Raw genomic sequence first — 27,072 nt, 5'->3', positions numbered from 1 at the left:
ATTGAAAGTACAAATATTGTCTTGCCTCAAAATCAGTCATGCAGACATGTCACCTTCAGCCTGTCTCTCCCGCAGGTCATTGAGGTGACGCTTCCCATGCTGTGTAACTATCTGTCCTACTGGTGGGAGAAAGGTTCAGAGAACTCGCCTCCAGATGCCAAGTGCAGCACTATGGTGACCTCTGAACACCTCAGCATCATCCTGGGGAACATCCTCAAGATCCTCAACAACAACCTGGGCATCGACGACGCCCCCTGGATGAAGAGGATTGCAGGTAAGCGTCAGACTCAAGGCTGTTAGAGAAAGAATAAATATGATTTGAAAGGGTTTCCCGCTGCTGGTTATTTGGGGTGTCAGGAAGTGTGAGAGCATTTTACAAATGAATTGGTTCACGGGAATATGCATTTACATTTCATTAGGTGGTGAGTTTAGTTCTCAACAGAGGTAGAAACTACCCTGCTCATTAATTTTCTCTTTTGAAAAACATTAACAAGTAAAGAGTCAGATTTAAGGTCAGACTTCAGCATAATAGTAAACGCTCTGGAAAGTTATTCTAAACGATGAAGCCCATGTGGGAACTTAATGTTAATACAATAACATTTACTTTTTGCAGAACATTTGCATTTCCAGTGCACATTCCTCCGTGGGAGTTCAGGAAAGGCCAGATAAACATAATTGGCTGCTGTGGGGGCTCGTAGCCTCGTGGCTCGTTATCACTTTTTAAAACCACATTTGAATATTTTACTTCCAACAAACGAGGAAATTAATTCACTCTGTGTCCTATATTTAACTATTTGTTGACTAACTGTGTTGGCACTGTTGTATTTTCAGAGACGAGGGCAAAATCCACAATTGCTGATCTAATATAAAAACTTGTGGTTGTTCTAAAACTAAGATCTGAATATAGTTTGACAGTTGTCACACTGGACATCAGAGCCAATAATCTCCAGGGACAGAGGGATGATTTTGGTGTCTGTATGTCTCAGTCGTTCATGTCTAGAATATATATTTTCTAGGGCTGTCAAAGTTAATAATGCGATTATAATGCATTAACGCAAATTTGTTTTAACGCCACTAGTTTCTTTAAGGCATTAATGCAATCAATCTTTTGGAGGTTGTAGCAGGCTCAGTTATAAAGCTAGAGTGAAGATACTGGCATCATATTAAACTAGGAAACCTAAAGAATTCATTGGTGCCACCCATGCAAAGGAGGATAATTAACGCTCTAAACTTATGCTAAATTTTGGGGAAGAAAAACTGTCATGGCCATTTTCAAAGGGGTCCCTTGACCTCTGACCTCAAGATATGTGAATGAAAATGGGTTCTATGGGTACCCACGAGTCTCCCCTTTACAGACATGCCCACTTTATGATAATCACATGCAGTTTGGGGCAAGTCATAGTCAAGTCAGCACACTGACACTCTGACAGCTGTTGTTGTCTGTTGGGCTTCAGTTTGACATGTTATGATTTGAGCATATTTGTTTATGCTAAATGCAGTACCTGTGAGGGTTTCTGGACAATATCTGTCATTGTTTTGTGTTGTTAATTGATTTCCATTAATAAATATATACAAAAATGTGCATAAAGGAAGCATATTCACCCACTCTCATGTTGATAAGAGTATTAAATACTTTCCCTTTAAGGTACATTTTGAACAGATACAAAATTTGAGATTCATTTGCAATTAATCACGATTAACTATGGACAATCATGCGATTAATTGTGATTAAATATTTTAATTGATTGACAGCCCTTATATTTTCCATTGTCTCTGTCTCCAGTCTACTCTCAGCCAATCATCTGCAAGGCTGGAGCAGATCTGCTGAGAACCCACTTCCTGCCCACTCTGGACAAACTGAGGAAGAAGACAGTGAAGGTGAGAGCTTAAAATATAATGTATGACACCTGTGGTTAAAGTAGATTTTTGCACACTCCATCACAAGCTGCCGAATTTATAGTGTATATATGGAGCAGACAGTAGATAGAGGAGCTAGTCCAAGAATATTATGCTCAACCACATCACCTACCGAGAGTAAAAATACCTCTGTCGCCCACTGAGAGAGCATACAGGGAGGAGATTATTACCACTGAGTTGGAAGGGCTTGTGTGTGAGGACATTTATACTAATGAATTGATGAGTTGTTGATGTGTTGCAAATGAAGGTTGTGTCTGAAGAGGAGCTGCTGAAGGCCGACAGTAAAGGTGACAACCAGGAGGCCGAGCTGGTCATCCTGGATGAGTTTGCTGTGCTCTGCAGAGACCTCTACGCCTTCTACCCCATGCTCATCCGTTATGTGGACAACAACAGGTACAGTATTAGCAAAGAAAGATGAGTTTTTATTTCAAGATTTTGATTTGTAAACATTCGTTTGTTCAGTTTCAAACATCACAAATATGTTTCCTGTAGTCCCTGAGCTTTAGCCACCTATATTTCTGATTTATTAATTCATAATAGTGTCATGTCCTGTACAGTTCTAACACAACGTAATGTAACTCAATAGAAAATGTCCCTGGTTCATGCTGTCGTCCATTCCAGATGCCGGTGGCTGAAGGAGCCGGACGCAAACTCCACTGAGCTCTTCAGGATGGTGGCGGAGATCTTCATCCTCTGGTGCAAGTCCCATGTAAGCCTCACTATTCAATCAAGTAGTCATATCACAATATAATGTTTGACGCCAGGATGCTGGTGCTGAAGATGTATTTGCTGATCAACTTCTTCTCTTTGTCCCCAGAACTTTAAGCGTGAGGAGCAAAACTTTGTGGTTCAGAATGAAATCAACAATTTGGGCTTCCTGACTGGAGAGGGCAAGTCCAAGATGTCCAAGGTAAATATAATGACTAGTACATGTAATATGGGTGAGTACAAAACAGCACAATTATAGATATTGCTGATGACACGATAAGCTTGATGAAATAGTCATTGCCAGGCTGAGAAATACTCAAGTTACTATCCTATAATACTCAAGTATTAGTGTTCTGATGGTGTGGTGGAGTTGTGGGATTGTAAAAATCTGAATTAGAGCCCCTTAAGATCTGAAATATAGTAGATATCATTTACTCAGTAAAGGCGAGGCGACTCACAGGCCTCCCAAGATTACCTTGTTTTCTGTGGAAATGGACCTTTCATTCTGCGAGATATCTGTCCTGTAATGAACCCAGGATACAGAGCAGAGCACATCTCACTTCTCTCTGGGTTTAATTTGGACTTGTCTCGCTCTTCTCCTCCTGTCGTCTCCACTGTGTCAGCACTTTGGAAAAGCTGAACACAACCTGAATACTTTTCCTGACGGGGTCCCCGTGTGCTCCGCTGTATTTCGCAAACTTTGCTAATGAATGCAAAAGCCCTTCTAAGCACTTTCCCTGTGTTTGTATTAGATCCCCTGACATGTGCTGAACACGCTGAATATGTAGATATGAGATGTTGTACAAATCAACTGTATGAGTTCAAACCTCTTAAATTCTCCTCTACAGCGAGGGGTTTACGACATCAAGACATATCATGGGGATATTTGTGGTAGTAAAGCCGGGTCATATATCTGGATGTTGACAATGTTTGGTCCAGCAGTCGCTCAACAAGCCGACCCTGTGAGAGTTGGTTGTTTATTTGTTCTGGCAGAGCCGGACAGTTTATTTATTTGCACTCTTGGGGTGTTTGCACACAGTGGAGAAAAGCTCCTCAGCTTTTATTTACAATAAAACAATTACACAAGGACAACAAAATAGGATAAAGTTAAATTAGAAATACAAGATATAGAGAGATACAGTAATTGTGAGGAAGAAAGCAATGTAAGAAAAAGATGTGTCTCTGGTGTCTCTGTAGTCAGGGGGGGACCAGGAGAGGAAACACAAGCGGCGTCGTGGGGAGTACTACTCCGTCCAGACCTCCCTGATCGTAGCGGCCCTGAAGAAGCTGCTGCCCATCGGCCTCAACATGTGCACCCCCGGAGACCAGGAGCTCATCTCCCTCGCCAAGATCCGCTACAGTCTGGTAAGCTGACTAAAACAGGACCTGGTGCAAAAGATGTTTTAGACCACCTAAATCCTAACTAACTAAGGGTCACTTTGTCTATGCAGGAGGTCCAACATGTACTCTATCTCTTATTACGCTGTCCTTATATTCAGCCTTATCTTAAGTTATTTTAGGTCTTATAATTTGATTCACTGATGGATGAAATTAATGAAGTTGGAAGTTAAGAAATGTAATCATTAGAAGTCCAACTTTCTAAATCTTCTATTAAAGATACATGTACTATATATTAATCCAGAGTGTAACTGTGGCTGTACTTCAACTCATATCAGTCAGTGTGGTCTTTCTCATTGTATTAGGGAGGTGTTGAAAAGAACTAAATAAATGATAATAGAGTACTGTTGTGATTGAAATTAAAGCCTTTTACCAACATAGAATAGACCAATAGACCAATGGGATAGCTTTATATGCACATAAGCACCCTGACTATTTGCTTTTAAAGTCTTCTAGCAATAGTGTATTAACACTGCAATTGTTTTCTCTGTTATAAATACCCTCTCCCTTCATAGAAAGACACAGATGATGAGGTGAAGGAGCACTTGCGTCAGAATTTCCATCTCCAGGACAAGGTGAGGTGATGTTCTGTATAGCTGTAATTCTACTGTAAGAGCAGTTTGAGTAATATATGGATAATGCTGCTTGTTTATTTATTGATTTTGATTGTTATTGTGTCGTAGTCTGAAGACCCGGCGGTCCAGTGGCAGCTGAACCTGTACCACGACGTGGTGGTGAAGAGCGAGGAACCCGTAAACTCAGAACAAACAGTGGACCGAGTGCAGAGCATCTCAGCTGCAGTTTTCCACCTGGAGCAGGTAGAGACACGGTTTCTTACAACAACACATCACAGGACATAACACATAAGAATATGCGTTATTTCTCTTCAGACATAAAAGTACATCACAGATAAATCTACCCAGATGACACGTGCACTTTAACTTTTTACATTGGTTGCACTGGAGCGCCTAGCGTTTTCATTTAGGTGCACCAGCACATCATTTAGTTGCACCCAAAAATGTTCAAAGTGCCTTTTGGCCCCGCAATAATACATTTAAAGCGCACGGACCAATTCAATACCATGGTAAAAATCACAAGTAAAACAATACATCCTATGTACTTCAACTCCTTTAACTCCAGCACCAAGCGCATAGCATCTTTGTCACAACACGACTGTTCCCCACTTTGTGTTTCACCGTCGTCATTTCTCCGTCGCTCAGGTGGAGGGGCCTCTGAGAAATAAGAAGTTGGTCAGGCATAAACTGCTTTCCAAACAGCGTAAGCGTGCTGTGGTGGCGTGTTTCCGCATGGCTCCACTCTACAATTTACCCAGGTGAGTCTTTTTAACACCTGTCACACTTGTGGAACTGATTTACAATGTCAACAAGTCAATATTGACATGAGAACCCGATTAAGACATTGCTTTGTCTCAATCTAACCGTACATAACAGGCAGTCACCAAGTAGTCGTGGGGGGTGGGGGGGATTGATTGATTGTGTGCCCATGTAAACCCCTCATCACCTCCCTAATGACATTCTCTCCTCTGTGTTGTTTTCTTGCATAACACTACCTCATCCTCAGATACAAAAATAATAATTACTTCCTGAATGGCTATCGGGAGGTTTGGCTGGAAAGGGCGTTCAAAGCCTCCAGCTTTGACCGCCTGTTCTCCCTGCTGACGGTAAAGTGAAACCACAGGGCGAATGCTTCATCTGTTCAACCCCCCCTTCATCCACCAGGCTGTGGACCGATCTCTGCCTAGCAACCAATTGTTTCTGCACTGTTGATTCTGATTGGTCAGCTAGAATGAGCCCAAGAATTGACTGAAACCAACTTATTTGGAAAGTGGAAACCCACTGCGAGCTGCAGGCCTTTGTCTCATTTCAGGTGAACCCTGAAGGAAGGAATGAAGAAAGAAAGGAGAAAAGAAGAAAGACAGAAATCTATTGAATACAATTTTGACTCTCATTAGTTGGCTACCTGGTTTTACAAAAGTATGCTTGATTACAGTAGTATAAAAGTTGTTTCATGTTATTTTGCTTCCTGCTCTTATGATGATTTAAAGATTTGTTTTTCATCAGACATTTTGCCAAAGGTTGTGCAGTTTTACAACACATCTGTGCATCTTTGTTAGGAAAATATTAGGGCTGTCAATCGGTTAAAATATTTAATCACAATTGCATGATTGTCTATAGTTCATCGCAAATTAATTGCACATTTTTAATCGGATCAAAGTGTACCTTAAAGGGAGATTTGTCAAGTATTTAATACTCTTATCAACATGGGAGTGGACAAATATGCTTGCTTTATGCAAATGTATGTATATATCTATTATTGGAAATCAATTAACAACACAAAACAATGACAGATATTGTCCAGAAACCCTCACAGGTACTGCATTTAGCATTAAAAATAGGCTGTCAGTGTGCTGACATGACTATGATTTGCCCCAAACTGCATGTGATTATCATAAAGTGGGCATGTCTGTAAAGGGGAGACTCGTGGGTACCTATAGAACCCATTTTCATTCACATATATTGAGGTCAGAGGTCAAGGGACCCATTTGAAAATGGTTATGACAGCTTTTCCTTGCGAAAATTTAGCACAAGTTTGGAGCGTTATTTAACCTCCTTCACAACAAGCTAGTATGACATGGCTGGTACCAATGGATTGCTTAGTTTTTTTGTTTCATATGATACCAGTATCTCCACTATACCTTTAAAACTGAGCCCACTAGAACCTAAAAATCGCAAGTTGCATTAATGCGTTAAAACAAATTTGCGTTATCGCGCTAACTTTGACAGCCGTAGAAAATATGTGATGTAAATGTAATAATTGCAAGACAATAAGTTGTTGATGCACCGATATGTTGGAAAACTGCATATCTCCCCTAAAGTGTGCATGCTCCTCTAATGAATATTACAACCTGATGGAAGGAACTGCAGTCATTTTAGAGACCAAACGTGACCAGTCAGAAGAGCCAGTGGGTCCCACATTGACCACTCACCACCCTGCCTGAAATGCACTTCCTGTAACCCCTTCCTCCCCCCTACATCTCTCCTTCCTGTCTCCTCCAAAAACTCACCAGAACCCGCCCTAATGCCACTGTACCTCCCTCCCCACTCCCCTCCATTCCTCCCCACCTCCCCTCACCTCCCCCCTCCCCAGGCATCGCGCTATCAACTTCTTCATCCCGGCCTATCAGAGACTTTGGATAGAGGCAGAGGAGTACTCCTTTGAGGAGAAGCTAGTTCAGGATCTGGCAGTAAGTACTGGGCTCGCCTTGCCCTTGCCCCGCGTGCCCTGCGTTGGCACCCCTCTGCCAGTCCTGTCTGCCGAATGCTTCTTTAGCTCCGCGCCCGTCGAGCCGTGGGAGCGCGCCCGGGTGGGGACCCCGCCCAAAGCACCCAGGGGCGGCCCTCGCTCTAGGCGCGCGAAACCCTTCAAACAGAGATCCGTCAGGGGTCAGAGGCTGCATGACCAACTCAGGAGACACAGGGCCATCTCCGGCGCTCACAGCTCTAGGAAAGCAGGCTATGCCTTTCTGACAGCAGTGGTAAGGAGGGCCTTTCACTAGGAGTCACTAGCTGTGTTGCTGTCAGATCTGGATCCAACCCATCAGTTGTCTTTTCGCTGTACGCTGTAAGTCTGTAGTGTGACTGTGAAGGTGACGTTACAGTACGTTCTGTGGCCGTGACGTCAGTGGCATGCTCGCGTAGTCATGTGAAGATCACATTTCATATTAGATCTTTGTACGCAGTTAATTCATCAAGACACTAAAACTGTGCCATTGAATAAGACTAAAGTACAGCCTTAGATACAGTTGTTTCGTGTTGGAGAAATATTTTTTAGCGTCAGTTTTATTCTATAAATCTGTCAGATTAGTTTGAACTCGTGGAGATTTGAGTAGTCCCTCATTGCCAGGCTCCCATACTGTCAGGGTCATTCCTCATGTTCAAAGTCATATCACCAAATGGCTTACTGCTTGCATCTGTTTGCTGTAACATGCATGTATTTGAAAACTGGTTCCAACGCTGTTCATCATCCACTCTTAACTTCCTTGCCCTGTTTCCTCTCCATGGATCACCAGGACATGACAAAAACTCATCTGCATGCCAGTGCTAGTTGAATGTTACTGACTCATTTCAGTGTTTTTTGACAAATGTGTGAATGGGCACACTTGTCAGTGAGTTTGTAAAGATAAAAAAAAAAAAAAAGAAGATATTTCATGAGAGGGATGATTTAGTGATCAGATGAGATTTGGACAGAGCTAACTTTTCACACCTGTGGACTCCTGCAGAAAACCCCCATGAAAATTGTGGAGGAGGAGGAAGAGGAGGTGGCTGAGATCCAGCCGGACCCTCTCCACCAACTCATCCTCCACTTCAGCCACAACGCGCTGACAGAGAGAAGGTGAGAAGGTGTTTCACAAAGAGTTGCATGTGCTCTTGTTGCATGTTAGTATAAAATATAGCAAAGAATATTTTTGATATTTGTTGTTGATGCATTGTGACTTCACTTCTTTTCAGTTACTTGGAAGAAGATCCTTTGTATATTGCGTATGCAGACATGATGGCAAAGGTAGTGGCCTTTTAAGTTATTTTTATGAATATATAATTCTGGTAAAACCTGAGTTAACAATATAAATGATGACCTTTGTGTCCTCAGAGCTGTGCAGAGGATGAGGAGGAAGAAGAGGAAGAAGGGAAAGAAAAGACGTTCGAGGTATGCTCTCATTCATGCACAGATCCTCTTAACAATGGCTCTGTCAGACTCTCAAAATAACGTCCCTTTAATCTCAGTTTACCAAAACCTTTATATCTGTTACCTGCAAAGAATTCAGAACAGGTACAATAAAAGTTTGTGCTGATGATGACTGCTGTGTGTGTGTGTGTGTGTGTGTGTGTGTGTGTGTGTGTGTGTGTGTGTGTGTGTGTGTGTGTGTGTGTGTGTGTGTGTGTGTGTGTGTGTGTGTGTGTGTGTGTGTGTGTGTGTGTGTGTGTGTGTGTGTGTTGCTCCTCAGGAAAAAGAGATGGAAAAGCAGAAGATCCTGTATCAGCAGGCGAGGTTGCACGCCCGCGGGGCCGCGGAGATGGTGCTGCAGATGATCAGCGCCAGTAAAGGTAACGATGAAAGCTGATCGTTTTCTGCGGCTCAACATTTCGCAGGCAGTTTAAAGGAAATGATTCCGTGACCTTTTCAGTTGAAAGCCAACCGTAGCCTTTTATGTGACAGTTCGAGCACTTCTGTAATCCACAGACACGGAGGGTTCTTCTTGGGTCAATAGACATTTTATTATTTTTCTATTTTAACAATTAGTTCATATATATATATATATATATATTTTTATAAGTGATATTTAATTTGAAGGCCTTAATGTTTCAGAGTTCCCTCCTGCTGATAAAATGTGATGGATCATGACATAAAAAAGATAAACTTCAATCTAAAAACATAATGTATGACCTTCTGATGTGCTTCAGGGATTTATCCTTTATTATCAGTCAAACCTGCTTCTGTCCTCCATGATGTTGACTTGCAGCTTTTCTTACATTTTTCCTTTTTCATCAGGTCGTCTGGGCCCCATGGTGACCTGCACCCTCAAACTGGGAATCTCCATCTTAAATGGAGGCAATGTGCAAGTGCAGCAGGTCAGATGACACAGCTCAAATATAAAAAATATTCGTATTCTTCCATCCATCCGTGAACGTCACATATATACACACACAACACATTCAGAGACTACACCGGAGTAGCACTTGTTTTTTGACAGTGGGGTGTTAAATGCATTTCATCTCTTATCCCAGAAAATGCTTGATTACCTGAAAGAGAAAAGAGATGCAGGCTTTTTCAAGAGTCTCTCAGGACTGATGATGTCTTGCAGGTAATGTACCGTTATATTATTATCTACACGGCAAAAAGGAAACGTCTGTGCAGACATCAAGTGCTTCTATTTTACTTTTGAGTTTTCTCTCCTTAGTGTCTTGGACTTGAATGCATTTGAGAGGCAGAACAAAGCAGAAGGACTTGGCATGGTGACAGAAGAAGGTTCAAGTAAGTTCAGAGACGTCTTATATTAGATGGGCTGATGGATTCGACCTGATTTCCTTTCCTTAATCTTCTGAGCATCACATTTTTTGATGCAGTTTTCTCTTGAAGTTCATTAGATCCTTACTGTTGAAGCTCCTGTTTTTACTCTTGATTACAAAACAACAAAGGACCCTATTCTTCTCCCTTCACTAAACTAATGCTGTACCATGACGACTGCATAACCTCGGTGTCCGTTAATATATGCTAGTTTCTAATTACTAGTTTCTCTATGGCTCTCGTAGATGAAACAATCAAAATTACATTGCTATCAATGTGGATTTTGATTAAAGCTGCAGTTGGTAACTTTGAGCAAATATGATCAAAAAAAGTTGTTTTATTAAAACGGTGACCGTATCCTGACAGTAGTGCATGAGACAGATAATCTGGAAAAAAATCATGTTTTGCCTCCTCCTGTGCTCCTGATGGCATCTTCAAGATTTCACAGCGCCGAAGGAAAAAACAACCAATCAGAGCCGAGCATTCCCCTTGCCTCAAATGTTTTCAGAAACAACTTGTAGTGTACTGTTTAGTTGTAAAGTCAGAAAGTGTGCTGCAGCCGCTGGGCGGCGCTTGGCTTTGGCTGTTTTCAACATGCCTCATTCTCAGTAGGAAACCGATGGATTTGTTCTTACTCTCACTTATGGTCATGAGGGCTGGGTCATGACCGAAAGAACTAGATCGCGGGTACAAGTGGCCGAAATGAGTTTCCTCAGGAGGGTGGCTGGCGTCTCCCTTAGAGATAGGGTGAGAAGCTTAGTCATCCGTGAGGTACTCGGAGTAGAGCCGCTGCTCCTTTGCGTCGAAAGAAGCCAGCTGAGGTGGTTCGGGTATCTAGTAAGGATGCCCCCTAAGCGCCGGTTGAAGATGAATGGATGGATGGACAACATGCCATCCGGGTCACAAACGTTCTCATTTTACAGCTAAACAGTACACTACAAGATGTTTCTGAAAACATTTGAGGAGAGAAAAAGGCATTACAGTAACAGAATATTGATTCATTTTTACAGTTTGATCGGACTTCACAAGTTTTACAAGCAGTGACTGACAGCTGCCCAGAGACTGCTCGGCTGTGATTGGTTGTTTTTGGATGCGGTAGAGACTTTCAAATGCTATTAGGACCACTAGGACGACACAGAGGAACATGATATTTTATCACAGATTATCTGTCGCACCTGTCAGGATATGATGACCGTTTTCTAAAAATAACTTTTTGTCATATTTGCTCAAAGTCACATAGTCTGGCGACCTGTCCAGGGTGTACCCCGCCTTCACCTAATGTCAGCCGGGATCAGCTCCAGCCCGCCCGCGACCCTGAATAGGATAAGCGGTTACAGATGATGGATGGATGGATGCTCAAAGTTACCGACTGCAGCTTTAACACAAATAGTTTGTTGCTTGCGCTACAGTCTTGAAGCCACTTAAGTCGTCAGTGTTGTCTTTCACGTCTTCTTTTGTCAGTACAACAAGTAGGCGTGAGATTTAAATATTTTATAAGACTGTTATATGTAACATGGGATTTTGTATAAGTATAAACCCACTTTCTTTTAACCTTTTTTGATGGTATTGAGGTATCTATGTATCCTGGTCTGTGAGAGGGTATTAACAGTACAAGTCTTGTCTTAGAGGACATGGTCCAGCATTAAAACAAATCCCTCTCCAACTTTCTGCACAAACTCTCTTCACTTGACGCTTTCCACATCAAACTATGTCCGTCTTTTCATCATTCAGTCCTCCTCTAAACATTTCCACCGAGTTCTGTGTTTAACAAGTCACTGTTACTACTCGTGTGTCTGGTACGAATTTTCCTATTTGGTACTCAGGCCTATGATTTCCCCCTCGTCTAAAACTATTCTTTTTAACTGCATGACTTTGTTTTTCCACTCGTAGCTGATGTATTCATAGTTCTTTATATTGTAATTCAATGTCCTCTCTTTTTGCTTATGTCTTCGTGTATCGTTTGTCTCCTTCCTCTCATTTTAAAAAAAACCATCGATGGCAGCCAACTCTCAGCGGGGTAAATAGCAAACTCAGATCATCCTGATATGGCTATGCTTCCACCCTGAATGTCTCCTCCATATCTGTGGTTCATACTCCCTGCTTTATTTGGTACCCGGCCTCTCCCTCCCCCAGATGTCTGCAGGGACAAACTGTGCATGCAGAGTGTACACAGTGGATCTTCAAGAACCCATTGCCTGTCCTGTTGTGTGTTATTTGTTCCCATTCCCTTCATGTTAACATTTACTAATGCCAATCCTATTACTGATGCTCAAATCTGTTGTTCTAAGGCTATCAGTGCCACCTCTCCAGGGTTTGACTGAAGGTTTGTGGGCTCTTCCGCAGCCTAAGCAAAGCTTTGTCTTGCTTTGGCTTTGGGGCCTATTTCACAAAGCTGGTTTCCATACAGGTGTCTAACTTTCACATGGTTTTAGCTGCTCAGCTCAGAGAAATGTATTTGTGCTCGTTTTGTTTAGCTCTGTCGACCGGATTATCTGGTCGAGTTTATAAAGTGAATAATGTAACCACGTCCGTCCGCTGCTTTTCAGGCTCTACCCTCGCCTACATGTGAAAGTTACCAGGCTTCCTCCAGCTTATGGAAATGTCCTAGTGTTTCATTGTTGTTTAACGTAAGAGCATTTTTTACAAAAAAGCGCTTTGGATTCAGTTTTGAACCTGCAATCTAAAAAGCCCTGGACTTCAGACACGTTTTGAACATGAAACGTGTCCTGCTTGCCTCACATTAATCGCTAATGAGGGGGGCTTCACATATTATTACACCTTCTCATGTTGAGTAAATAAACTGGAAAAACAAAGGTTTGGTGGATTATTTCTCTGTTGTTACAATGCTAATTGGCATTGTATTTTACATCGTTGGAAAGCCTGTTTATTTACCTTCGCAATGATGTCCAACTTGTAAGGATCATGCATTTGTGGGATGAGCAGCACAGCTGATTATGTGGGGAGTGCCCAAGAAAAATTTGCCAAAATGCTCCGTCAATGGTAAACAGTGTATTCTCCTGTTGGTATTGACTCTTGTTTTGAGTTGTTTGGTGGATTGGATGATTGAACTCTCTATCAGTAACAAGGAACAAACAAGACATATTGGCAATTTTACACTTTATTCATTTACTACACCGTCAGGAGCCTCAGTAGCGGTGGAAGATCCATACGCAGCCACAACAGCCTGGCACCTCCTCCTCATGATGGTCACCAACCTGGTCACACGTTGCTGTGGGATGGCGTTCCATTCCTCAACCAGGATTTGTTGCAGGTCAGCCAACGAGGTTGTGTTGGTCACTCTAACACGTACAGCACGCCCAAGCTGATCCCACAAGTGTTGAACTGGGTTGAGGTGTGGACTCTTGGCAGGCCGTTCCATTCTCTCTACTCCCACATTGTGGAGGTAGTCTGTGATAACCCTGGCTCTGTGGGGGTGAGCGTTGTCATCTTGGAGGATGAAGTTAGGTGCCAGATTGTGGAGATATGGGATTGCCACTGGCTGCAGAATCTCATCCCGATATCTCACTGCATTGAGATGGTCTTCAATGATGACAAGCCTTGTTTTGCCAGTGAGGGAGATGCCGCCCCACACCATGACACTGCCCCCACCAAAAGCTGTTACTCCATCGGTGCAACAATCAGCATAGCGTTCTCTGCGTCGTCTCCATACTTTGACCCTGCCGTCCAACTTTCGCAGACAGAACCTGGACTCATCACTGAACATGACATTCCCCCACATGTTCAGGTTCCATTGTCTGTGTTGTCGACACCAGCGCAAACGGGCCTGACGGTGAAGGGCAGTCATCGCAGGCTTCCTGGTAACCTTATGACAATACACTGTTTACCATTGGCAGAGCATTTTGGCAAAGTTTTCTTGGGCGCTACCCACATAATCAGCTGTGCTGCTCATCCCACAAATGCATGATCCTTACAAGTTGGACATCACTGTGAAGGTAAATAAACAGGCTTTCCAACGATGTAAAATACAATGACCATTAGCATTGTAACAACAGAGAAATAATCCATCAAACACAAGTTTCCGAACTTTGTTTTTCCAGTATATAAATAACTTTGTGTAGAGTCATAGTTGTCACTAAAATGTCTTTTCTTCGAAGGTTCCAAGGTGTTACAAAATGATGAGTTTACTAAAGATCTGTTCCGGTTTTTGCAACTTCTGTGCGAGGGGCACAATGGAGGTGAGGTCATGCATCTTCATCATATATTGGAGCATTGTTTTGTTTATTTAAGGTGTTTAAGTTGCACCACAAGGGCAAAGTGATCCACAATAGGTGCAATAGACAGAGATGAGAAAATGTTTCTTTCTGTCAGATTTCCAGAACTTCCTGAGAACCCAAACTGGAAACACAACCACAGTCAACATCATTATCAGCACTGTGGATTATCTGCTCCGTCTTCAGGTGTGTAAAAAAACACAAATATAAAGCCACAACATGTACACGCACTGTTACTGGCTCCACTATTCTCATTGTCCACCAATGTGGTCCTGCTCTCTAGGAATCCATCAGTGACTTCTACTGGTACTACTCTGGCAAAGATGTCATTGATGAGACTGGAAAAGTCAACTTCTCCAAAGCTTTATCCGTTGCCAAGCAGATATTCAACTCACTGACTGAGTATATTCAGGTAAGAAGCCGATCCCTCGGTCAACACTGTTAAATCCACAATGTACAGACTGAAATTACTTCCATCAAATATTTCACGAGTGTTTTTTTTCTTCCTCTCTTTCCTACAGGGCCCGTGTATCGGGAATCAGCAGAGTTTAGCTCACAGCAGACTGTGGGATGCAGTTGTGGGCTTCTTGCATGTATTTGCCAACATGCAAATGAAGCTGTCTCAGGTACAATAAACCTTCTAGTTCTTCTTCTTGTAAAGCATCTCCTTTTTAAAAAATTAAAGTTCAGCTTGAGAGGATACAACGGGAACAAGCAAATCTCATGTCCTGAAGTAACCCACAAAGACTGCAACACAGCGTGTGTTCAAATAGGACATCTTTATCCCTCATTTATATTTCAAGCCCATCAGGCAACAACAGCTGTTAGTGTGCTGACTTGATTATAACTTGCCCCAAACTGCATGTGATTTTCATAAAGTGCATATCTGTAAAGGGGAGACTCGTGGGTACCCATAGAACCCATTTACATTCACATATCTTGAGGTCAGAGGTCAAGGGACCCCTTTGAAAATGGCCATGCCAGTTTATCCTTGCCAAAATTTAGCCTCAGTTTGGAGCGTTATTTAGCCTCCTTCGCGAATTTGCGTTACACGTCATTAACGCGTTAACTTTGACAGCCCTATTAATAATACAATGCTGATAGGTAGGAACATTTGGAGTCTTAGCAACTTTGTTTTGTTCTTGCTTTGGGAAAACTCCTCTAGAGCAAAGCTTTACCAAAAAGACTCTCATCTCTTTGTAGGACGCCAGTCAGATTGAGCTGCTGAAGGAGCTGATGGATTTACAGAAGGACATGGTTATCATGTTGCTGTCTCTGCTCGAGGGTAAGAGCCTGAAGCTGCTATTTTGCTGCCAAAGAAATGACAAAAGACTAAAAATCCGTTGACTCAAAATATCTGTAACACAAACATGTTGACACGGTTCTAGCCCACGACTGCATCGTTGTTTAGTAGAAGTCATGTAGTACATAATACATTGTGTGTTTATTCAGGTAATGTGGTGAATGGAACGATTGGAAAGCAGATGGTTGACACGCTGGTGGAGTCTTCTAGTAATGTGGAGATGATCCTCAAGTTCTTCGATATGTTCCTCAAGCTGAAGGACCTGACGTCCTCGGACAGCTTCAAAGAGAACGACCCCGAGTTTAAAGGGATTGTTTCAAAGAAGGAGTTCCAGAAGTCAATGGAGAGCCAGATGCAGTACAGCCAGTCTGAGATTGAATTCCTGCTCTCGTGTGCAGAGGCCGACGAGAATGACATGTTCAATTACAAGGACTTTGTGGAGCGGTTCCACGAGCCGGCCAAAGATATCGGCTTCAACGTGGCAGTGCTGCTGACCAACCTGTCTGAACACATGCCACACGACTCCAGACTCGCCACCTTCTTAGACCTGGCAGAGAGTGTGCTCAGCTACTTCGAGCCTTACCTGGGTCGCATTGAAATCATGGGCAGCGCGAAGCGTATCGAGAGGGTGTACTTCGAGATCAGCGAGTCGAGCCGCGAACAGTGGGAGAAGCCGCAGGTCAAAGAGTCCAAGCGTCAGTTCATCTTTGACGTGGTCAACGAGGGCACGGAGAGCGGGAAGATGGAGATGTTTGTGAACTTCTGCGAGGACACCATTTTTGAGATGCAGCTGGCCTCGCAGATCTCCGAGCCAGATGTGATTGAACAACCTGAGGAGGAGGAGGAGGAAGAGGCACACAGCATCCTGGACGAGCTTACTGAAGAGGAAGAGGCCGCCCTGGAGTCTGCCTCGGCCTTCACCACCGCCTGCCGCTCAGTCAAGAAGAAAATCGCCAATGTCCGCCAAATCTTTTCCGTTAAAAGCGTGCGCAAGCAGTTCAAGAAAATCAAGAAGCTGAGCATCAGGGAGATCATCACCGGCTTCTTCTCCTTCTTCTGGATGCTTTTCACCGGCTTCTTCAAGGGAATCTACGGCCTCATCTTCGGGTTCTTCCACGTCATCTGGTCCTCCATGTTTGGCGGCGGCCTGGTTGAGGGAGCCAAGAACATCAAGGTGACAGACATCCTCGGAAACATGCCTGACCCGACCCAGTTCGGTATCCACGGAGATGTGATTGAAGGAGAGAAAGTGGAGGCCATAGAGGCATTTGCAAGCTTAGAGACAGCTATGGCACCAGCAGGCGACATAGGAGAGGTCGACGCGATGTTGGAGATGCTCTCAAATCCCAAGAGGGAAGGAGGGAAACATGTAGAGCCGGGTCTGGGTGATATTTCTGAGATGAGCGCGGAGACCTCCGCTACTGATCACAAGAAGGTTTGTAATCACAATTCAATAACTTCATCTGTATAATTAATGATTTTAAACTCTGTAGATATCTGCTATTTGGTCTCGTGAAAATGTATTTCTCCTCTTTTGCAGAAAGCCGCTGCCAAGCCTGTCGAAACCCCCGAGAGCGAACCGGAGAAAGCAGAGTGAGTAAAATGAAGTGAGAGGACAATTAATTATCATCATACAAAATAAAACCAACTGTTTTGAATACAGCACAGAGAACCAGGAGAAGGAGGATAAGCCAAAGAAGGAGGAGGAGGCGGCGGCCAAGGAGCCGGTGGCGGAGGAGAAGCCCAAAACCAAAGCGAGTCAGCCTAAAGGGGCGGCGCCCACCTTCATGTTGAGCATCTTTGCCTTCCTGGATGTCTTTGTGACCAAGCTGCTGGTGAGCCCTCACATTACTTCTGCTTTTCTTTTAAATTGTTTCCAAAATGTGGATAGTACGATTACAAAGCAGTTGGTCTCGCCGTTAATCAAACTTTTCCCCTACAGAACTACCTGGCTCGTAACTTCTACAACCTGCGCTACCTGGCTCTGTTTGTGTGTTTCGCCATCAACTTCATTCTTCTCTTCTACAAGGTAACTCAAATCAAGTTTCCATCCAAATGTAGCACAAACAAAATTTCCAGAAATGAAAATGCAAAGTATAAAATAGTTGGCGATTCATTTAATATTTGACAATTAATCGATTAATCGATGCAGCTCTATACATATCCATACAAATATATCCCTCGACTTATCCATCTGTATCATTGAAATCATCACCTGGACACCTTGATTTCACTGTGATGATCACTAACAATCCCAGCAAGCATTTTAGGGAAACTGAAGGACAAAGATTAAAACCAAAACTAGAAACAAATGTAAGAAATGTGTAGTGGGAAAAAGATGATCCATGTGGTGTATACACAGGTCACTCTTGAAGCCGAAATAGATGAGGAAAAGACCTGGGATGGCGAGGAGGATGACGATGAGAACACGTTCTTCGACATGGATGAGTTTGTCCTGCAGGAGAGCACCGGCTACATGTTGCCAACACTGCGCTTCCTGGCTGTATTCCACACGGTCATCTCACTCGTCTGTCTGTTCGGGTACTACTGTCTGAAGGTAAGTGCATTCATGATACTATTACGGTCTTCACTGAGCTAAGAGTAACTTCTTTGCAGATGATCCTGTTGTGTAAGTTACAGTTTTAGTCACCCATCTTTTATATTTTACCTCCAGGTTCCTTTGGTGGTGTTCAAGAGGGAGAAGGAGATCGCCAGGAAGCTTGAATTCGACGGTCTCTACATCACCGAACAACCGTCTGACGAAGACATCAAGGGCCAGTGGGATCGACTCGTCATCAACACGCCGTGAGTCACTGGCCTCGTTCACACCTGGCATTAACAGTAGTCTCAAAACTGGATCCTCTTAATGATTTATGTGGATCATTTAACCTGTCTTCATGAAGGAAATAATCTTTCATCACACAAAAGACTTTCTCTAATGAAGTGACAATAATCACCTCATTCTGCTTGTTCCAATATCTATTAGTATTATGAAAATATGTATTTATATGTGTTTTACTATCTGTCTCACACCTTGTCGATCAGCATGAGAAAGTGCAGAGTAGCAACTAGTGGGAATGAATAATTGATTTGTCATTTTAAGTAATTTATCAAATAGAAATGCCAAACATTTGTAGCTGAATACTTTTCGTTTTTGTTTTTTTAACTGTTGTTTGGACATCAAAAATATCCACAGCTACCACACACTACATTGGACAAAGCGTGTGCTGTCGGAAATTGTGGTGGGCGTTTGTCCTTATTTTTCCGACATTTTATAGAATAAACAATTATTGTATTAAAGCATGAGGATCTTAAAGAACCGCACCAGTTCTCACCTGGATATTCTCCACTTTTTTCTTTTTTTTTGTGCATTTTCTTTCATCTTTGTCTGCTTTTTTTCTTTAAATGTGTTTATTGGTTTTCACTTTTACAGATATGTTTAATGCAAACATCGTTTTGTGTTTTACAAACAAAAGAGCACAAAAGGACAAAATAATTATTAAATAATTGGCAAAGGATTAAAAACTAAGAACACACACAATAAGACATAAATAAATATAATAAAATAATCAAATTAAATTTAAAAGGGGGGGGGATATTTTCTATTTTTAAACAAACAAAGATCAGAATAATTTGAATCATATAACAATTCTTTACATAGTGGATTTATTAAAAAAAGAAAGATAATAAATCATTAATGAAAATAATGAACAGCTGACACATTTGCGTCCAGTACAGTATATATATCGGACTTTCTATTAAAGCTTCTCTAATACATACATTTAATCAAACTACTTGTATTATCACAGCTGAGTCTCGCTTCTACTTTCTATTGCAGGTCTTTCCCCAGCAACTACTGGGACAAGTTTATCAAGCGCAAGGTGAGTGTGTAAGAAGAACTTCAGGTCAAAGTTAAAACACTGTACAGATACTGACTGTAAGTGTAATTAGGATCCCTCAAAGCGGACAAAGTAGCGACAACTGATAAACCTGATTTCAATAATAGATATAACTAGATATGGTGGGCATCTCTGACAGTAAGACGTGACAGCTATTGGTTTCTATTTATAAATCCCTTAATGGCAACTTGCCATCATATATCACATCATTATTAAATTGGTCCTAGTCATTATTCGACTCGTTTTAAGTGATTGGCTAATGCATGAAGTCATGCATGCAAACACAAAATACACAAACCATGATTACAAACTACTCCACTCTTGAATGTAACTATTTAACCGTGTCTGGTTGTTTGTTTTCTCGTGTATTTATTCTGTTTTAATTGTACTCTCGACATCAATGAAACCATATAATATAATAACTCCTTGAGATTTAAATAAAGGTTAAATGAATGAATATGTAGTAATACTGTATCTGTCAATCTGGGTTCCTAGTGAGTCATATCAGGGGTTCTTGATCATTTTTCATGTCCAGATCACCTAATTTGATAATATTTCTTCCAGGAATCCCTATTAGAGGATTGTTGATGTAATGCAGTTTTCGGTAGTTGTTTACATGTTATGTGAGGGTAATATTGGTATGTTTAAAGGTCCCATATCGTGCTCATTTTCAGGTTCATACTTGTATTTTGTGTTTCTACTAGAACATGTTTACATGCTTTAATGTTAAAAAAAGCCTTTATTTTCCTCATACTGTCTGTCTGAATATGTCTGTATTTATCCTCTGGGTTAAACGCTCCGTTTTAGCGCATTTTGACGGAATTGCAACAGAATTGCGTTGCTAGGCAACAGCTTGGGTCCATGTGTACTTCCTGTCAGCTGATGACATTCACATCCACTGCAACCAGGAAATAAACTGGGACACATTTGGAATGTTTACGTTTAAATCTGTGTAAAGGGTCTAAATATTGTATATTTGTGACACCACGAATGGGCAGAAATCCTGACAGCTTGTTTCAAACGCAGAGTTTCTGAATACGGACTGTGTGTATTTCCCTGTGGATTGAGTGTTTTGATACTTTCACAGTATTTATATAGGACTTAAGCCTGCTTTATAATAAACAAACATGAAAATCTCACTTTTTTATAATATGGGACCTTTAATACATCTCTGAGATAATAAGTAATGAAATTATAGTAAAATTAATATCTGCCTCGTTTTGCTGAGCAGACCCTGGAGCATCCTGCGTCGCTGCATCGTCTCTAAAACGTCTTTCTCACAGTTTGACGTTATGTGGCCGAGCTGATCTCTGCTGTCCTCCCTCTGAATGTGTAGGTCATCAACAAATACGGTGACCTTTATGGAGCTGAACGCATCGCTGAGCTCTTAGGCCTGGATAAGAGCGCTCTGGACTTTGATCCCACAGTGGAGACTGTAGAGAAGGAAGCTTCCCTGCTCTCATGGTGAGAACTCAACCCTAGTTTTCTCTATTTATAACCAATGAAAATAAAATACACAGCAGTTTCTTCCTCTTAAGGGGTTGTTAAAAATTGTACTCAACAGGCTTTTAAATCAGGGCCTGAAAGTTTGAGCATTACCTGATGTTGGCACGTAAAAACCAGAGCCAGTATCTCCACATTTTAATGATAATTACCATGACAGTGATAGACTGATTGAAATGTCTCTTACTCAGAACAGATTTATCGAAAACCTGACAAAACTACACTTTATAATCCTCATACATAGATATGGTTGATATTTTTCTGATGTTTGCATGTCAGCTATTCATCAACGTCACTAATGTGATTCAACATTGTGTTTTCTCGTTGGCAGGCTGAGCTCCATTGATACAAACTACGACGTCTGGAAAACGGGAGTCGTTCTGACTGACAATGTAAGTCTGTCTAACGTGTTACTAAAAGCAATTTGTATTCCCAGCACTGTGGGGCTTTGGATCAGGATCTGGTGTACATGCTCAAGGACAAATATACAATTAGAAATGGTCATTAGAACCATCATTTGTAATTATTGAATAGCCTTTTTCCTTTTCCTGCAGTACTTCCTGTATCTGATCTGGTACTCCGTCATGTCCATTTTCGGGCACTTCAACAACTTCTTCTTTGCTGCCCATCTGCTGGACATCGCCATGAGCGTCAAGACCCTTCGCACCATCCTGTCTTCTGTCACTCACAACGGCAAGCAGGTATGTAGTTCAACCAGCAGAGGGAGCCAGAGTACAGATAAGAACAACAACAATCATTCCTGGCAGAGCAGATTCTTCTTACAGTATAACTTCCTCTTTCTGAGCTTCTACTTAGAACTAGAAACCCTTAAAATGAAGGAAGGTTTATGGGGTATTGAATTGTTACAAGCGTAGAGGAATGTGGAGAAATACTGTTATTTTAGGACCGCATCATCTCGTATTGAGATACCGTTTCTGCAAATAATCTGCACACATACATGTGGCCTGTGATAGATAAAAGGGACAAAACAATTAGCATCATGATTCATATTTAACACCAAGATAATGAAATCTAGAAGTTATCTTCTGGGAAAAAGGATGGAGCTTTGAAATAGAAACCGTACATCTATAAAGATTGTCAGTCCACCAGCTCACAGGATATCTAGACCATAAATTAATGGAATTAAAGAGATTCATTATTAGGTAAAAGACGACAGAACTTGCCGTTTGCCTCTTGGATTAGTGGCATAACTTCCTCTTCTGACTAATAGGGAGTTGTGGATCATTCACACTTTATCATGCAGGGTTGTTGTGAGAAACTGTGAAAGGAACTTCATTTATGTGAACAAAGAAGTTTAAAAGTGAAGCGCAGAATAAATAATGTGCATTTGTTTCCTAGTTCATCAGACAAATTAAAGATGAGATAGAGTTTGATTTACTTCTCAATGCGATTGAAAGTGTGTGTAAAAACTAAATTTTGCAAACAGGCTGGGAACTCTGAACAGTTAAAAGCTTAAAGCTTTGCATTGCTGAAATAGGGTTAGGGTTCAAATGAATGCTTTAACGTCTCAAATCATTAGGTAAATCGTAATGGATAAGCTTTTGAAACACTTAGCTGAAACTAATAAATCAACAGTTTAAATAGATAGTTAAAAGAAACAGATAAACAGTTGAAATAGTTGGGTAAACCTATTGGCTAAAAGGCTAAGAGTAGTGAATAAATGGTTGAAATAGCTTAAAGTAATGGATTGGAAGTGGTAATTGGGTTTAAATGTTTAGCTTCTGCCAGGTTTTTTTATCTCCCTATTATCTTTAGTTTCTTTCTCGCAGTAAATTAAACAGGCAGTATGCGTATATAAACGCAGTTCTGTTCAGAAAGACGTTCTGTAATGGTGTGAATTTGATTCACTGAATTGCTGAAGGTTTCCAAAGTCTTTGAATACTGATGAAAGCCCCACTGAAATCCTCAATTCAGCCGTACTCTCAAAATCTAGATTTAAAAAACAGTGAAACATTTAGTGGGAGATAATATAAGTATGTTTTCATTAGTTTAATTCACCTGAAAATATGAATTGTTGTGTTTTCGTTACCTTAGAATGAGCCGTTTATATCTACATACGGAGCGGGTCCTCTTCACGGTGTCCACCGTGTTGCTCCAGTAGCCCCGAATGTACAAACCCTGAGAGGGAACACTGGCTCTAGAGAGGTCCATTCGTGTTTTCACATTTTCACATTGGCCACCGTAGTTCTCCCTACATGCTTGCCACACGGGAGAAGTTTCAGTTGGTTGCAAGATGCAAACTCACCGCTAGATGTCGCCAAATCCCACACACTGTACCTTTAAACAAGGAAAAGGCTCCGATGCCTCGTCAACTCTCCGCTCAGATTATCACTACAGTTCAGATGAAATGTTTCAATGCTTGTCTCTTGTCTGTCCGTCCAGCTCATGCTGACTGTGGGTCTGCTGGCCGTGGTCGTCTATCTCTACACCGTGGTGGCCTTCAACTTCTTCAGGAAGTTCTACAATAAGAGCGAGGATGAAGATGAGCCTGACATGAAGTGTGATGATATGATGACGGTACGCTTACCCACCTCTGATATATATAAATATATATATATATATCAATTTAGGATAAATTAGTGAAAATAGAAAATGTCTTTCCACAGCTGCAGGCTTCAGCAAGGGCAAACGTTTGGAGTTGAAAAAGATTCCTGTGGCTTTTATTTTAAGTGTTTGACGCGAACATTTTTGCCTGCTGGCCTTCACCTTGGTTTGAAAGCAGGACGTGTCTACTCGACTGAATAGAAAATATTTTTCAATTAGTGAACTTTGTACAGGATGACTTCTCAAAACCATAATTATGCACACCTTTATGTAAAATGAAAAACATCACAAATTATTTACTGCATAACTGGTTTATTAAATGTTTTTTCTCCCTCTGAAAGAACAGCTTACAGATGATCTCAAGTCACTCTTAACCTCACTCTTTCTTAACCTTTTTAGAGACACATTTTTGTCTTCTTCTAGTAGTGGATGTCTCTCTGAATCCTCATGCCGTGCACTGAATTTAGTTTTTTAGTCTGAAATGAAGGACGAAAATGAAAGCGACAACAGAATAGGCAGCAGCTACACATGATTTCATCTTTAAAAAGTGAAGCTCTAAGATACTTTCCTGTTCTTCTCTTGGCAGTGCTATTTGTTCCACATGTACGTGGGCGTGAGAGCTGGAGGTGGTATCGGAGACGAGTTGGAGGACCCAGCTGGAGACCCGTACGAGCTCTACCGCATCCTGTTTGACATCACCTTCTTCTTCTTCGTCATTGTCATCCTGCTGGCCATCATTCAGGGTACAACAACTTTACTTTATCATGTCATTTATCCGTGTTCTGCGTCCTGAAACATAAATGCAACTGCAAACGTGTTATAAGTAGGGCTGTCAAATTTAACGTGATAATAACGCAAATTAGTTTTGATGCCACTAATTTCTCAGTTTTAAAGCTAGAGTGAAGCTACTGGCATCATATGAAACATGTCAGACTAGCTTATCGTGAAGGATGCTAAATAACGCTCCAAACTTAGGCTAAATTTTGGCGAGGAAAAACTTGCTTGGCCATTTTCAAAGGGGTCCCTTGACCTCTGACCTCAAGATATGTCAATTAAAATGGGTTCTTTGGGTACCCACGAGTCTCCCCTTTACAGACATGCCCGCTTTACTATAATCACATGCAGTTCGGGGCAAGTCATAGTCAACTTTAACTACGGACAATCACGCGATTAATCTCTTTAATGGTTTGACAGCCCTAGTTCTAGGATTAGTCATGCTCAGTACTATAACCAACTGTTGCACGCTCCTTCAGGTTTGATCATTGATGCCTTTGGTGAGCTGAGAGACCAGCAGGAGCAGGTGAAGGAGGACATGGAGGTGAGACTCGGACAGAAACTGTGTGTATTAGAGGGAAACGATTCAGCCACAAAAAGTGAATTTCATTTAGTCAGACGCATAGATGATAGGTGCTTTCATACTTAACCTGTTTGGTTTGGTTCAAACAATCCAATTCTGGTGCGTCTCCCTGGTTCGTTTGGGCTGTCAGTCGAACTGATGCAGACTAAACAATCGGTCCAAGATCACCTGATAAATGAGGAGTTTTGTTGAAGTTAGAGGTGTAAAATCAAAGCAGACCAAACAGGATTTGACTACAATAGATGTGTTGTTTTTTCTTAACATAAACCAAGAATCTAAACTACAATTAAATCCATCCGCTAATCTTTAAATTGTCAAGGAAGTGATCTTATTTAAGCAATGTACAGTTTAATAATTTGGCAAACATGCTATCGCGTACGTGCATCCTACAGTATGTAAGTGTGGGGGTTTCAACTGTTACATCAAAAAGTGAAAAGGATGAGCGGTGTGTTGTTTGTTGTCCTCATTGAAAAGTAAGTGAAACAGTGACTACTCCTGTAATACAACAGTGAAAGGCACCTCTTTATACGGTTTCTACCTGTTCATCATTCATGTTAGAGTTATAATCCCGACTAATGACTGATTTGTGACACCAGAGAAGATAAACATCCGTTTCAGTAAAGTGCAGCATGATGTGTTGTCAGTCACTGTAATTTGATTTTCCTGCCAAAACTGTCCAATTAATGAGTTCCTTGTCAGTTTAAGACTTTTGCAAAACGTGAGTGTGGACTTTAGCCAGAACTAAAAGGCAATAACGGCCAAATGAACCGAAGTACAAGGTGTGAAATCGACCTAATTTCAGCAGAGAATATGGGTATTCTGTATAAACTGACCTACTGCGGGTGTGTATGAAAATGTAAACATCCCCTCTTACTCCCTCTTTCAGACCAAATGCTTCATCTGTGGCATTGGGAACGACTACTTTGACCGGACGCCTCACGGGTTCGAAACCCACACCTTACAAGAGCACAACCTAGCTAACTACCTGTGAGTGCAGCAACAAATCAAAGTCATTAACATTTTTCTGATTTACAACGTGGACATTTTTTCACACCACTTATGTTCCTCCTGTGTGCAGGTTCTTCCTGATGTACCTGATTAACAAGGACGAGACTGAACACACGGGTCAGGTACGTGACGACGTTTCCAAACCTGTGTTTTAGCTTTGCTTCTCGGCAGCCCTTTTCATCTGTGAGATATCATGTCTGATCAATCTTAAGACAGCAAAGGAAGGTTACAGAAACTTCAGTAGGTTTTACTTATGCAACATAACAAGTGGGTTGAAATGTTGCACAAGTACAGCTTAGCAGCAGGAGGAAGAAGCAATGCGTGGGTTCACTTTGACTTTTTAGATATTAAGTTGTTATTGTCGTGCACCTGAGATTCAAGTTGGTTTTATTTGATGTGCATGCTCCGTTCTTATGTCACAAATTTAGCAGAAGGAAAATGGAACTCTCTGTTGCAGCTCTTCCAGGCTGCAGAAAGAACCAAATTCAGCTGCTTGTAGAGAATACAAGAGAATACGAGAGCCCTGTAGGACTCAAAATTATAGTTGCAATTTGAAATAGTAATGAATGAGTTGTAATACTATGACTTTCTTCACGACTTTTTTCGACATGCTATACTATCACTTTCTTCGCCATATTATACTATGACTTTTTTTAACGACCTTTTTTCGACATGCGATTTTATGACCTTTTTCGACATACTATACTGACTTTTTTCCGACATGCTATTCTACGACTTATTTCGACAGACTATATGACTTTATTTGTCACATTAAACTATGACTTTTTTTACGGCTTTTCCAACATGCAATTTTATCATTTTTTTTAACGACTTTTTTCGACATACTATACTATGACTTTTTTCGTCACATTATACGATGACTTTTATACAGTTTTTTTCGACATGCTATTCTATAATTTGTTTTTGACATACTATACTATGACTTTTGTCATTATACTGTTTTTTTTTTGTTTTTTTTACAACTTTTTACGACATACTATATTATTGGATTTTTTGACAACTTTTTTCGACATGCGATTTTAAGACTTCTTTTTACGACTTCTTTTGACATACTATTCTATGACCTTTCGTCATTAT

General features: G+C 41.3%; 1 protein-coding gene across 5 annotated transcripts in view; it reads left to right on the top strand.

Annotated features, from left to right (window-relative positions):
* ryr3 (ryanodine receptor 3) overlaps window positions 1–27,072 on the top strand; it is a 131,489-nt gene that overhangs the window by 102,362 nt on the left and 2,055 nt on the right. For 3 of the 5 annotated variants that reach the window (XM_037750434.1, XM_037750432.1, XM_037750431.1), the window contains 38 exons: window positions 76–274; window positions 1,784–1,878; window positions 2,165–2,310; window positions 2,539–2,626; window positions 2,735–2,827; window positions 3,823–3,990; window positions 4,539–4,598; window positions 4,707–4,841; window positions 5,244–5,356; window positions 7,192–7,288; window positions 8,324–8,436; window positions 8,553–8,604; window positions 8,692–8,748; window positions 9,047–9,146; window positions 9,592–9,671; window positions 9,828–9,904; window positions 10,001–10,074; window positions 12,110–12,124; window positions 14,223–14,303; window positions 14,437–14,525; window positions 14,623–14,751; window positions 14,861–14,965; window positions 15,543–15,624; window positions 15,792–17,077; window positions 17,183–17,235; window positions 17,306–17,477; window positions 17,585–17,671; window positions 18,005–18,199; window positions 18,317–18,447; window positions 19,481–19,523; window positions 20,878–21,005; window positions 21,376–21,436; window positions 21,599–21,745; window positions 23,448–23,582; window positions 24,196–24,352; window positions 24,863–24,927; window positions 25,853–25,953; window positions 26,045–26,096. In XM_037750434.1, the coding sequence (XP_037606362.1) occupies window positions 76–274; window positions 1,784–1,878; window positions 2,165–2,310; window positions 2,539–2,626; window positions 2,735–2,827; window positions 3,823–3,990; window positions 4,539–4,598; window positions 4,707–4,841; window positions 5,244–5,356; window positions 7,192–7,288; window positions 8,324–8,436; window positions 8,553–8,604; window positions 8,692–8,748; window positions 9,047–9,146; window positions 9,592–9,671; window positions 9,828–9,904; window positions 10,001–10,074; window positions 12,110–12,124; window positions 14,223–14,303; window positions 14,437–14,525; window positions 14,623–14,751; window positions 14,861–14,965; window positions 15,543–15,624; window positions 15,792–17,077; window positions 17,183–17,235; window positions 17,306–17,477; window positions 17,585–17,671; window positions 18,005–18,199; window positions 18,317–18,447; window positions 19,481–19,523; window positions 20,878–21,005; window positions 21,376–21,436; window positions 21,599–21,745; window positions 23,448–23,582; window positions 24,196–24,352; window positions 24,863–24,927; window positions 25,853–25,953; window positions 26,045–26,096 (5,061 nt within the window). The remainder of the gene's footprint in view (window positions 1–75; window positions 275–1,783; window positions 1,879–2,164; window positions 2,311–2,538; window positions 2,627–2,734; window positions 2,828–3,822; window positions 3,991–4,538; window positions 4,599–4,706; window positions 4,842–5,243; window positions 5,357–7,191; window positions 7,289–8,323; window positions 8,437–8,552; window positions 8,605–8,691; window positions 8,749–9,046; window positions 9,147–9,591; window positions 9,672–9,827; window positions 9,905–10,000; window positions 10,075–12,109; window positions 12,125–14,222; window positions 14,304–14,436; window positions 14,526–14,622; window positions 14,752–14,860; window positions 14,966–15,542; window positions 15,625–15,791; window positions 17,078–17,182; window positions 17,236–17,305; window positions 17,478–17,584; window positions 17,672–18,004; window positions 18,200–18,316; window positions 18,448–19,480; window positions 19,524–20,877; window positions 21,006–21,375; window positions 21,437–21,598; window positions 21,746–23,447; window positions 23,583–24,195; window positions 24,353–24,862; window positions 24,928–25,852; window positions 25,954–26,044; window positions 26,097–27,072) is intronic. The other 2 variants (XM_037750435.1, XM_037750433.1) reach the window with 1 other exon arrangement.

This window comes from Sebastes umbrosus, chromosome 18 (genome assembly GCF_015220745.1).
Source record: "Sebastes umbrosus isolate fSebUmb1 chromosome 18, fSebUmb1.pri, whole genome shotgun sequence".
Classification (NCBI taxonomy): domain Eukaryota; kingdom Metazoa; phylum Chordata; class Actinopteri; order Perciformes; family Sebastidae; genus Sebastes; species Sebastes umbrosus.
This window is presented reverse-complemented; position numbering and strand designations above follow the sequence as displayed.